The following is a 13,904-nucleotide window of genomic DNA, read 5'->3' as shown; positions in this document are numbered from 1 at the left end:
CGAGTAGTTTGGTTTGTAGCTGGGTGGGTGGCTGGATGGGTAGTTTGGTGAGTGGCTTAGTTAGTGAACGAGTAGGTTGGTTTGTAGCTGGGTGGGTAACTGGGCGGCCGGATGAGTGGCTGGGTGGGTGAATGATTTTGTGAATTCGTAGGTTATTTTGCGGCTCGGTAGGTGGCTGATTGCGAAGGAGGATGAAGTGGAGAATGGGCACGAGAGTTCTTGGCCGGGTGGATGATCCAGTGAGTCTGTGGGGAGCTTGAACTTCTTTCGCACCGTACGTAGCCAACCGCGCTACTCGGAGGTAAAGGCGAATTGATTCTGGTTCGTGGGCAAGCAGACTGCCGTCTACCAGACTGCACGTGTGAGAAGACTGCGTGAATAAATGGACATCGGAGTGGGCGAATATTTGAGTGCCATCGGGAAAGAACAACTGCACAGCAACTCATCACAGCAAGATGCACGCATCGGAGCCGTCCGTATATTATCTGTGATTACACTCAACAGGAGCATTGGTCACACAAAGAAAGCACTTCCCTTCACAAAGACAAATTAAAGCACATGCACCCCACACCCAATACCTCGGCTACGCTATAACAATTAAAAACGTCCCCCGTGTAGCCTTGACAGACTTATTGGGACAAGTGCTGTTAGCGAGCACCTATGAAGGCCGGCACGGCACACTTGAGGGTGGGTGGCCAGCACAACGCCCGGCCGCCTTTGTCTCCCCAGCGGCGATGTTTACACTCCGCACCAGGTGCTCATTTGAGGCCGACCTAGGGGAGGCCCGGGACCGGTTCAGATAATCATCACTGGTGCTGGCCGTGAGCGGGAATCGAACGCGGGTCGATGGGATGGCAGCGCAGTGCGCGAACCGCTACTTTTCCACTCCCCGTGCTACAATAAACAAGCGGTTTTCAATTCTTATTAAACTTGCTTAGCCAGGAAATCCTCAGTGAGTCTCGTGACTCTTGTTTTGACGATGACTGCCCATTGGGAAAAAAATCCCCACTCGAAGAAAAATTGGCGGCGGCGTATATATTTTTTTCTTCCGAACCTTGCCAAATTCGGACCATGACGCCAGCGTGCAGTGGGCCCCCCTCTTGTCAGACGACGTCACGGGGAATCTTTAAAACCCACTTCTGCGGGTTGCTACGCCACGCAGCACTGCCCCCGCATGGATTCAGACCCAAACCGGGGAACCTTTGTGTCAAGAAGCGATCGCGCTCGCGACCGTCGGCCGTGTCACCCCACACGCCCCCCCTTCGTGTTGATTAACGACCGAGCGAGGCAAAAAAAACACAGCACAAAGTCAGCAATCTCAGCTGCTTCTTGCATGCGGGTATCTCGCACGGCATGCCACCACACCTTACCAAATATGGATATCCGGTGCCTAATTAGCACGCCGAGTTTGCAGAACAGACTGATGCAGGCGGAGGGGGGGGGGTAAAAACAATGTCAAGTGGAAGAAAAAAAAACCAACAAGGGATTGGAACACGAATGTGTGCATTGCATGTTGAACTTATTTTGCACAGTTACGCAGCCAACCGTCCTAATCGGACGTGTCAAACGAGAGCATGTCCACCCGGCGTCACTCTTGAATGCTTAGGAGGAGAGTTTAGACTACCGCAGCTTGCGGAGAGTGGAGGTTCTTTCCTTTCTGATAACTCGGAAAATACTGCGGCCCACCCGGGGACTTTAACACGGCGGCACGTCGGTTGCTGAGCACCGATTCACGCATTTTTTACAATTTCCTTACCATTACCATCCTGCTGTTGGACAAAGGCCTCCCCAATGCTACCTCCGTACTTTGTGAACCTCCTGATCCTCTCAGCCACGTAAAGTAAACCCTAAGATCTTGACCTGGGAATATTTCCCCATCTGCCTAGGTCAGGGGTCGGCAAAACCAAAATAACAAGAATAGATATTTTTTACGAAATCTGTAAAAAAAAAATAACAACCCCTCAATGTTTCAGTTACGTGTGAATATGACACGGTGGTCCTTACTAGGAAGAGTCCTTACAGAGCCGCATGCGGCTAAGGAGCCGCCGGTTGCCGAACCCCGTGGCCTAGGTCGATCAAAAGTATGCAGGAAACTGATGAAGTTAAACACAATGCCACCAAATGTCAGTGCAAATCAATTACTTCCACATGAACACAGACGCCAATTCATGGGTCGTCTGGGTCACAAACACACAAGTGATAAGCCCAATGTGGAGGCTATACTACGGATATTTGTGTGCGTGTGTGCATCTGCCCATGTGTGTGCCTGTAAGGGGAGCGATATCGTAATGGCTAGAGCACTGCGCTACAAACTCAATAACCCAAGTTCGATTCCCGTCCACAGCCAACACCGGTGAACCGGTCCCGATTCTCCCCTGGGTCGACTCAGCCGTTAATCGAGTACCTCTGTGCCGGTGTCTAAACATCAGCATTGGGTCAGACGGAGGCTGTCGGACAATGGAAACTGACCGCCTGCCTCCTCGTGTGACGTGCCGGCCTGCATTTGTGCTCGCTAACAGCGCACGCCCCAACGCTGTGTTAAAACGGCTCTACGGGGTAAATGTTTGTCTCCCTGTGTGTGCGTGCGTCACACCTTGTGACCATTTCCTTCTCCTTGGGGGACGCGTGGCTGCCACCTGGCAGAGGCCGGGTCAGCGTGGCCAGGAAGTACTGCCGGTGGTTGTTGAAGTAGTGGTTGATGAGCGGCAACACCACCTGCGGTGAGCGGAGAGGCAGACGCGCTGCGCATGACGCTCGCGGAGAAGCCGAGCGGCGTATCATCGCCACCATCATCGTCGTCGTCACCGTCATCATCAGCCATGGACATTTGACTGCTGGGTGAAAGCCTCCCCGGGGGGCGTGCCACCTCTTACGATCCGTGGGTGTCATAACAACAACAACCCCCATTCGCCACTAAGTGGCGGTGACTTCACCACGACGCTTGTGTGCCAGGCTATGTGCACGTTGTCATAATCTGCATGTTCACTGCAAGTACTGTGTGCGGTTAATGCAGACCTGAATCCTTGCAAAAGGTTTTCTATTTGGTGTTTGAACATCTTAACACCTGCTCTTTTATTGCCAGAGAGGGTAAAACCTGATCCTATTTTTCATACTTTGATAATGTCACAAAGGTCCCATGATGAAGCTCTTTCTCACAGATGTCCAGTAGGGGCATGGGGTCAGCAAGTTAGTGGACCGATGACGTCGCTCCATCTCCTCGCTGGACACCCCCCCTTCGTTGAGAACTACGCATGGACTGGGCTTTCTACTATCGGGGGGTGACGGGTGGGAGGGGTGGCCCGGATGAGAATGAAAATGCGGATAAATCAAACCACGTAAATTAGGCGACGGCACATGTACAGCACGTTGTTCAGCTACGGTGAACGGCGGTGCGGACGCAGGATGTCGTCCGTTTGGAACCGTCTCTTGCAGGAACCGTTTTACTTGTGATCACGTGGGCACCGAGTCGCCGACCCCACGACGAGTGAGGAGCAGCCGATGAACGAGCGTGCACGCTTAAAGGCGTGGCCGAGCACGTTTAACGCGCAACCCGGATAAACGCGCGTTAATTGCGATACGTTTTTTTTTACGGAATATTGCTTTTTTTCAGCATTCACAGGGCCCCTTTATTTCGAGGGAGTGCTTTTCCCCGTTACTAAATTTGCCACATAACAGACTGGTGTGCTGAAGGTGATGATGCGTGAACATTTTAGTCACGCGCACACCGTGGTTAAAGCATTGCCAGGATATAATATACGGAACGCGAAATCTAATTAACTTCTTGTGAAATGAAGCATTTGAACATTGCGTCTCGCCGAGCCAAATTTTCCTTTAAAAATTCATGCAAACGAATAATAATGATGAGTCCTTGGTAACAAACATCTGGCAGTTCACAGGCATTTCCTCTAGCAAGCCTGACACAGCTGGTGAGATACAGAATTCTTAAGACCGATCCAGAGTCTACTTGTGTTGGAACCAATGCTGCTGAAATAATGCACTCAGAATTCTGTGCGGCTCATGAGATTCGTCGAGGGAAACATATGTAAAGTGGGCGTATTGTCTCTGCTTACTTACTTTGTTTAATTCTAAAGCATTAAATTGGTGCAGAAGGATGTGACGGCAGTGTGACGGGATGATGAATGCTTTTAATTTCACGGGAGATGTGCGCAAGGCTGTACCAACAGCGGCCTCTGACCTTCGCGAAAAATTTGATTTCTTGTTCATTCGATGACCTTGAATCCCGCACGATCGTCACGCCAGAATCTGATTGGGGTAAACAAAACAATATAACCAGTCAAATGTATTCTTTAAATCATGAACTTCATTCCTAATATTACTGGTTCTTTCGGTAAAGTCACGTAGAAGGGAAACAATAAAATAATAAAAATATAAAACAATAATATTCTCACGACGTTTCGATTGCAACACAAGCAATCATCATCAGGTGTGAAAACCACAGCAAGAACATTTTTCCTGTGGTTTTCACACCTGATGATGATTGCTTGTGTTGCAATCAAAACGTCGTGAGAATTTAATTGTTTTATATTTTTATTATGTTATTGCTTCCCTTCTATGTGACTTTACCGAAAGAACCAATAATATGAATCCCTGCTTTCACGAAAGCTTTAAATCAAAATTTAATTCCTAATTCCACAGTTTAAAAAGTCAATAATTACACTGTATTTTTTGGAGATTATGAAATGCTCCAGAAAGTAAGACATGTCCCGAAATCTCATATTCCCGTGTCAATGAAGGTAAAAAGACAAAGAAAGACCCCCCGTATAGCCTTAACAGACTGTAGGGGCAAGTGCTGTTAGCGAGCACTTATGAAACCCGGCACGGAACACAAGGGGGTGGGTGGCCAACACCACGCCCGGCCGCCTTTGTCTCCCCAGTGAAGATATTTACACACCGCACCAGATACTCATTTGAGGCTGAGTCAACCTAGGGGAGGCCCAGGACCGGTTCAGATAATCGTCACCGGTGTTGGCCGTGAGCGGGAATCGAACTCGGGTCGCCTGGTCCATGGCGCAGCATAGCGCTAACCGCTGCACCACCGCTCCCCACTAATAAAGGTACACCCATCTGGTGACACACGCACACTCCTACCAGATTAACAACAGTCATCCTCAACTGCTGCTTTGAAATCCAGGCGAAAACTGCCTCTTATATAATTCAAAGAGTACAGTTTTTTTTTTTCCCCGAACAACGCGAGCGTAACCAAACGAGCTTGCAAACGATCAATTAACTATCATCTTGTCAATTATTTGAAGCTAAGCAGGTTCAAAACGTGGTTATTATTTGGATGAGAGACTGCCTGAGAATATCACCAGGGGATTGTAAGCTTGGGCTGCAAGGTGGCAAGCAGACGGAACGACGTCTCTGGCATCTACCGATGCAGAGCCTTGGCGATGATTATCCTCTCAAATATCCCCTCAAATTATATCAAATTCCCTCAAATCAAATCATCAAATCAAGTTGTCAAATCCCCTCAAATTATCCCCACAAATGATCAAATATACCCTCTAATTATCAAATCCCATCAAATTATAGAAAATCCCCTCAAATCAAATAGTCAAATCAAGTCGTCAAATCCCCTCAAATTATCCCCTTAAATTATTTTCCCCTAAAATGCGTTAGCTTTCTCCTGATACTCCAGAATTGGTCATTCAGGAATCCCTGGCTAATTATGAGGCATTATCATTCTTACTATTAATTATAATTTTTCATCCCATGGTAGCCCTTAGCCAATTATGAAATTAGTAACTCCACAGGACAATTGCTTTTGACTGCTTGCGAAGTGGTATCTATTTTATCTGCCCCAAAGGGATGATGGCAAAGGCTGGATATGTGATGTTCGATTATGTGAAGTGCTCCTCCCTTTTCAAATACTTTGATATATCTGTAACTTGTGAGGCTCCTCAATCTACAAGCCCTATTTTTGCGATGTGACGCCACATGGCAGATAATGAGGCATCTAAACCCAAAAACGTTGATTATGAATAATATTGGTCGCGAAAGCCTACGTGTTAAACTTTAAAGAAACTGCCATTCCAAATTCTCAACTTTAAAAGCTTTGCAACAACAAAAGATGCGGCATTAACCTGGCAGTTAAAAAATATTGAAGACATGTGATGTATGTATGTTGAAATTCTTTCACACTGTACCTAGCCAACCGTGCTAATCGGAGGTGCGACATGCGATGACATGTGATGACATGCTGGGGGTGGCAATCACGCAGCGCTCCCGTATGATGCACACGCACAGGAGCAATCGCAGAGGTGTGTGCGCGCGCTCGCCAGGGTTGCTAAACGACAGCCGGTAATACCGATAACCGCGTTTCACAGTCGGTTACAGGTTCCAAAAAGTAAAGTCGGCATCACGGTGACCGTTTCCAGCGGAATTGTCGTACCGAATGCACCAATATCGCCAACCGCCCCCCCCCCCCCCCCCCCCCCATTGTTCCAACTGCTACGCCGGGAGATGGAATGGAATGGGCGACCTATGGATTGCAAGTCCAGTGGGCTCACCGTTACACGGCCACTGTGGCAGCTCCCTTCATTTCTCGATTTAAAAAAAAGTAAAATCCAAAAAATCTCCCCCTTCTTTAAACCCCGGAGCACCCTGAGCCTGGGCTCTTGTCCCTGCCACCACCCTGACGTCGCGGTCGGTGTGTTCTGCGCTGGGCTCGCGTTGAGTTGTAATAAAACCGTCAATTAAAACAAAAAAGGTTGAAACAAATCTCGCGTTGATTTCTCGAGACATTTCTAGGCGTGCGGCAAAAACCGCTGACCGGTTTGGCCAGTCGTGGAAGGAGAAACGACGATTCTAACGACCCGGTGCGCGTACCCAGCTGCCGAATGTATTCGTGGGCAGCGTCCACGTAATCGATGAGCTTCTGCACGAGGCCGTAGGCGTAGCGCTTCTCTATGGACGATGAATCCATCTCCATGTCCTTCATTCCCCTGGAACACGTGACGGCACAAAACAAAGACAGACAGAGACAAACGATGCAGCCTTTACACATTGTTGGGGCACATGCTGTTAGCGAGTAGCACCGACGAAGGCCGGCACGGCACGCGTCGGGGTGGGTGGCCAGCACCTCGCCCGGCCGCCTTCTTCTCCCCAGTGGCGATGTTTTTACACACTGCACCGGGTACTTATTTGAGGCTGAGGCGACCTAGGGGAGACCCGGGACCGGTTCAGATAGTCGTCACTGGTGTTCGCCGTGAGCGGGAAATCGAACTCGGGTCGCCGGGTGCGTAGCGCAGACCGCTATCCGCCGCACTGCCACACACAGGCAGGCGCACACAGACGTACTAGCGAATACGCACACACACACACACAACACATCGATTATTTGGGGTGGCCAGATAAATCCGAGGTCAGAGCGCTGAGCCGACACCGCCGAGACGCTGCGTCTGAAATGATTAAAACGGGATCTCAAGCGTAGTGAGTTGATGTAGCGATTTGAGGGTCTTAGCCCGGTCACCAAAGACTGCCCGCACAGAACAACACCAATACCAATCGCGATTCTCCACAAAGAGGCGGTGACGCCACCACGTGCCTAGTTGCCGAGCTAGGTGGCAGCTTGAGACCACGTGAAGCGTCAAAGACTCGCTGGCAGGTGGCCGATAGGCCCAGGTGTTGCGGGTTAAATGAATCAGATAAAGTAAATTCAGAATCTGAATATTTGTATATACTGGAGGAATCTGATGAGCTATAAATTCTCTTTTCCACAGATGTTCTCTTCCAAACATCCACCTCGCTTCTCCTGTCACAAACATCTTCCGAGCATCTACCTCGAGACGCCCGTGCTTACAATGCCAACAACTTCTTGTCGAACTTCCTGGCGGAACGACGACATACACACACACACACAATTGTTGGTCCACGTCCCAGCACAGCAGGGCGGGGACCCCCCCCCTCTTGAAAACAACGAGCAACGAGATTCGGCCGACGCTTGCCTGGCTCAACAATTTTTCTCGCGTCGCGTACGGAGGCGGCTTCGGGGAGAGGGGGTGGGGGGCATTTGCGCAAAAAAAGCGGTCGCACGCCGCACCGAGACACGGCGTAGCCGTTGATCTGCAGAAACTTGAGGAGGTCCTGTGCCTTCTCGCGGTCCCGCGCCTTCTCCTTGGCCGTCAGCGTGTCGTACGGCACCAGCAGGGGGTGGTTTCCTCCTCCTACGAAAGGGCAACAAGATCCCCCCCACCTCAGTATAGCCTGTGACAGACTGCCGGGGCAAGTGCTGCTCAGCGAGAAGCAGCGCCTGTGAAGGCCGCGGCAACACACGAGGAAGGGTCGGTGTGGCCAGCGCCACCTTGCCCCGCCGACTTTGTCTCCCTACGTGGCGATGTTTACACACACACACACGGCATCAGCTACTAATTTTGAGGCTGAGTCAACCCAGGGAAGGCTCAAGACTAGCTCAGATATTACTCGCCACTCATGTTAGCTGTGAGCAGAAGTCGAATCGAGGTCGCCGTGAATGCAGCGCAGTGCAGTAGCCAGCACACTGAAATATACACTTGGGATATACTAAATTACTAAAGTATTTTTATGTTATTTTACCGGGTAAGGCCCACTGAACTATTGTATAGCTTTTTTTCAGATGCGACCTGGCTATCACAAATGTTAGCTCAACGAAGTGGCTTATCATCGTGTGGACATTTATAGCAGCCAAACACTGTGAACGCGTGTTTCTAAATGTGGAGGGGAAAACCGGAGGACCTGGAGGAAAAATCCACGTGACCATGGGGAGAGCGAGAGACACGCAAACTCCAAATATACAGCAGGCGTCAGGGTCGGGATAGAACCCACGACCTCCTGCATACTAGGCGAGGTAGTTTTGCATTTTGCCACCGAATGCAGAAAACTTGGCAGGGGCTCCTGAGCGAACAAGCTTAATAAACAACGAATAAACACACGCACACACATACCCTTAGCATCAAGCTCCACCTTCTTGTTCTTGGCCCAGGTGTTGTGGTAGTTTTCAGCCAACTGCTCAGCCATGGACTGCAAAGCACACAGAGTAACGATCCTCGTTCAACGCGGTAGATGCGCTCCTGAAAAGTGCCAAGGAGCAACGGTCATCCTCGCAGTGGCTTTTAGCTGCTGCCATCGAACAAAGGCGACGGTCACCGCACCGCGTGCGCGCTTTCAGACGCGCTTCTGCGGCCGTCTGGAACGCTCTTCCTTCCGATACGAGGAAGCCGCTGGATCTTTGCACTTTTAAATGATCATCATCTGGATTTAAAAAAGATTTCTGCAGAACTGCTTTGGGCGTTTAGTTTGCTGCCCCTCCCTCCACAACCTCCGATTAGAGCGGTCGGCTACGTACGGTGCGAAGGAAGTTCAACATGCACACATACTTACACGTCGCTGTTGACTAAAACTAATGTTGGAATCGCTTCTTTAATATTCAAGTCTGGCTTTACGCTAAGGGCCCTGAGCCCACTGGGATACCGAGCGGGATCGATCGATCGATCGACTGACTAAGCCGTGACATTTCACCTGCAAGTCCCTGGACAACGTGACGTTGCTCATGTCCGCAGGCCGCGGGCTGTAGCCCTGTTGCAGGTCGATGGGTGGCTGCGGGTAACAGCACGCGACGGACAAACACACAGAGAACCACACGGTCAGGCCCCTGTACAGTACAACACCTCTTAACGACCACCCCTGTTAACGACTAATCGCTTAACAACAGGCCTCTATAAAGCCCAATGTGTTGTGTATAGCGTAGTGTATAGTGTAGTGTAGTGTATAACGTCGTGAATAGTGTAATGTATAGTGTGGTTTATAGTGTAGTGTATAGTAGTGTAGTGTATAGTGTAGTGTATAGTAGTGTAGTGTATAATGTAGTGTAGAGTAGAACCCCTCTTAAGGACCACCCCTGTTAACGACTAATCGCTTAACGACGAACCTCTATAAAGCCCAATGTGTAGTGTAGTGTATAGTAGTGTAGTGTATAGTGTAGTGTATAGTAGTGTAGTGCCTCTATAAAGCCCAATGTGTAGTGTGTAGTGTAGTGTATAGTGTAGTGTATAGTAGTGTAGTGTATAGTGTAGTGTATAGTAGTGTAGTGCCTCTATAAAGCCCAATGTGTAGTGTGTAGTGTAGTGTATAGTGTAGTGTATAGTAGTGTAGTGTATAGTGTAGTGTATAATAGTGTAGTGCCTCTATAAAGCCCAATGTGTTCGCTTACCAACAATTCCCCTATTAGCGACAGGCTGTTGTAGGTACCGTAAATATTAATTAATCCCTTTTTCACAGATGTCCAGTCGGGGCGGGTCAGAAAGTTACAACAACAAACGATACGAAAACACGACAGGAGTGCAAAATATGGGAAAAGTAAACAAATATCCATTCGTTATGAAATAGCCACTTAAGTGAATAATTTTTCTTCGTTCATTTTTTTCACCATCGGAAACAAAATCCGAGTGAGAAAGGGTTAACTGTTAAGAAAAGTAAGCGGGTTCGGGCAGATGACACATCACGACAAGTGACGATGGCTGGCGGCCGCGCCTCCGACCTCGCGCGAGTCACGGCGACGGCTTGCGGGAAGCCTCCGGCCCCGTCTAGCAGTGGATAGATCGTGACGTTCACCTGGGAAGATCCTTTCCCCTGTGCCGCCATCTGGTCGGCGTCGCGCGAGCGCTCGATGGACCACCCCCACGCGATCATCGTCTTGATCGACTCCTTGATTGGCCAGCGGTACGTCTCCTTCTCCTGCACAACGAGAAAAAAACACGGCGCCACGCGGTGAACTTCTTTCTCGCCGTACGTAGTCAACCGTGCTCATCGCAGGTGCGAAATGTTGAGTCTATGGGCAGTGTTGAGTCTATAGGCAGTGTTGAGTCTATGAGCAGCGTTGAGTCTATGGGCAGTGTTGAGTCTATGGGCAGTGTTGAGTCTATAGGCAGTGTTGAGTCTATGGTGCAGTGTTGAGTCTATGGGCAGTGTTGAGTCTATGGGCAGTGTTGAGTTTATGGGCAGTGTTGAGTCTATGGGTAGTGTTGAGTCTATGGTGCAGTGTTGAGTCTATGGGCAGTGTTGAGACTATGGGCAGTGTTGAGTTTATGGGCAGTGTTGAGTCTATAGGCAGTGTTGAGTCTATGGGCAGTGTTGAGTCTATGGGCAGTGTTGAGTCTATGGGCAGTGTTGAGTCTATAGGCAGTGTTAGTCTATGGGCAGTGTTGAGTCTATGGGCAGTGTGAGTCTATGGGTAGTGTTGAGTCTATGGGCAGTGTTGAGTCTATGGGCAGTGTTGAGTCTATGGGCAGTGTTGAGTCTATGGGCAGTGTTGAGTCTATGGGTAGTGAGTCTATGGGCAGTGTTGAGTTTATGGGCAGTCATCATGGGATCTCCTTTGCCAGTACCAAAATATACTAATAGGGTTTTTCCCCTTTTTTCTGGCAACAAAACTGACACCTTTTGCAAGGAATCATGCTTACATTAACCACAATACCTGCAGTCAAATGCAAACAAAAAACAATACTCTGATAATTTATGCATTGTCTTTGAAACTGATTGGTCCGCACCAGAGACAGCTTTCTTTGGAGCCTAGTCTCATATGGTGTTCGACCAGATGACGCCAAAAGGCGCACAGTTCAAAGACAACGCAATACCAGAGTAATGAGAGCTCGGGGTGAGCAGCTACATCATGGGATCTCCTTTGCCAGTACCAAAATATACTAATAGGGTTTTTCCCCTTTTTTCTGGCAACAAAACTGACACCTTTTGCAAGGAATCATGCTTACATTAACCACAATACCTGCAGTCAAATGCAAACAAAAAACAATACTCTGATAATTTATGCATTGTCTTTGAAACTGATTGGTCCGCACCAGAGACAGCTTTCTTTGGAGCCTAGTCTCATATGGTGTTCGACCAGATGACGCCAAAAGGCGCACAGTTCAAAGTAGCTGCTCACCCCGAGCTCTCATTACTCTGGTATTGCGTTGTCTTTGAACTGTGCGCCTTTTGGCGTCATCTGGTCGAACACCATATGAGACTAGGCTCCAAAGAAAGCTGTCTCTGGTGCGGACCAATCAGTTTCAAAGACAATGCATAAATTATCAGAGTATTGTTTTTTGTTTGCATTTGACTGCAGGTATTGTGGTTAATGTAAGCATGATTCCTTGCAAAAGGTGTCAGTTTTGTTGCCAGAAAAAAGGGGAAAAACCCTATTAGTATATTTTGGTACTGGCAAAGGAGATCCCATGATGTAGCTGCTCACCCCGAGCTCTCATTACTCTGGTATTGCGTTGTCTTTGAACTGTGCGCCTTTTGGCGTCATCTGGTCGAACACCATATGAGACTAGGCTCCAAAGAAAGCTGTCTCTGGTGCGGACCAATCAGTTTCAAAGACAATGCATAAATTATCAGAGTATTGTTTTTTGTTTGCATTTGACTGCAGGTATTGTGGTTAATGTAAGCATGATTCCTTGCAAAAGGTGTCAGTTTTGTTGCCAGAAAAAAGGGGAAAAACCCTATTAGTATATTTTGGTACTGGCAAAGGAGATCCCATGATGTAGCTGCTCACCCCGAGCTCTCATTACTCTGGTATTGCGTTGTCTTTGAACTGTGCGCCTTTTGGCGTCATCTGGTCGAACACCATATGAGACTAGGCTCCAAAGAAAGCTGTCTCTGGTGCGGACCAATCAGTTTCAAAGACAATGCATAAATTATCAGAGTATTGTTTTTTGTTTGCATTTGACTGCAGGTATTGTGGTTAATGTAAGCATGATTCCTTAGCAAAAGGTGTCAGTTTTGTTGCCAGAAAAAAGGGGAAAAACCCTATTAGTATATTTTGGTACTGGCAAAGGAGATCCCATGATGTAGCTGCTCACCCCGAGCTCTCATTACTCTGGTATTGCGTTGTCTTTGAACTGTGCGCCTTTTGGCGTCATCTGGTCGAACACCATATGAGACTAGGCTCCAAAGAAAGCTGTCTCTGGTGCGGACCAATCAGTTTCAAAGACAATGCATAAATTATCAGAGTATTGTTTTTTGTTTGCATTTGACTGCAGGTATTGTGGTTAATGTAAGCATGATTCCTTGCAAAAGGTGTCAGTTTTGTTGCCAGAAAAAAGGGGAAAACCCCTATTAGTATATTTTGGTACTGGCAAAGGAGATCCCATGATGTAGCTGCTCACCCCGAGCTCTCATTACTCTGGTATTGCGTTGTCTTTGAACTGTGCGCCTTTTGGCGTCATCTGGTCGAACACCATATGAGACTAGGCTCCAAAGAAAGCTGTCTCTGGTGCGGACCAATCAGTTTCAAAGACAATGCATAAATTATCAGAGTATTGTTTTTTGTTTGCATTTGACTGCAGGTATTGTGGTTAATGTAAGCATGATTCCTTGCAAAAGGTGTCAGTTTTGTTGCCAGAAAAAAGGGGAAAAACCCTATTAGTATATTTTGGTACTGGCAAAGGAGATCCCATGATGTAGCTGCTCACCCCGAGCTCTCATTACTCTGGTATTGCGTTGTCTTTGAACTGTGCGCCTTTTGGCGTCATCTGGTCGAACACCATATGAGACTAGGCTCCAAAGAAAGCTGTCTCTGGTGCGGACCAATCAGTTTCAAAGACAATGCATAAATTATCAGAGTATTGTTTTTTGTTTGCATTTGACTGCAGGTATTGTGGTTAATGTAAGCATGATTCCCTGCAAAAGGTGTCAGTTTTGTTGCCAGAAAAAAGGGGAAAAACCCTATTAGTATATTTTGGTACTGGCAAAGGAGATCCCATGATGTAGCTGCTCACCCCGAGCTCTCATTACTCTGGTATTGCGTTGTCTTTGAACTGTGCGCCTTTTGGCGTCATCTGGTCGAACACCATATGAGACTAGGCTCCAAAGAAAGCTGTCTCTGGTGCGGACCAATCAGTTTCAAAGAC

At 48.2% G+C, this 13,904-nt stretch overlaps 1 protein-coding gene across 1 annotated transcript in view; it reads right to left on the bottom strand.

The window, feature by feature from the left end:
* Positions 1–13,904, bottom strand: part of LOC133356172 (ryanodine receptor 2-like) — a 200,997-nt gene that overhangs the window by 87,229 nt on the left and 99,864 nt on the right. The window contains 8 exon segments of the mRNA XM_061573549.1: positions 1,371–1,420; positions 2,594–2,715; positions 4,196–4,263; positions 6,850–6,965; positions 8,063–8,186; positions 8,943–9,018; positions 9,517–9,594; positions 10,609–10,731. Coding sequence (XP_061429533.1) covers positions 1,371–1,420; positions 2,594–2,715; positions 4,196–4,263; positions 6,850–6,965; positions 8,063–8,186; positions 8,943–9,018; positions 9,517–9,594; positions 10,609–10,731 — 757 coding nt within the window.

The sequence above is a fragment of the Lethenteron reissneri genome, chromosome 53, assembly GCF_015708825.2.
Source record: "Lethenteron reissneri isolate LAM-NWPU_2019-01 chromosome 53, ASM1570882v1, whole genome shotgun sequence".
NCBI classification, from domain to species: domain Eukaryota; kingdom Metazoa; phylum Chordata; class Hyperoartia; order Petromyzontiformes; family Petromyzontidae; genus Lethenteron; species Lethenteron reissneri.
Note: the sequence above shows the minus strand (reverse complement) of the source record. Positions and strands in the feature narration are given on the sequence as shown.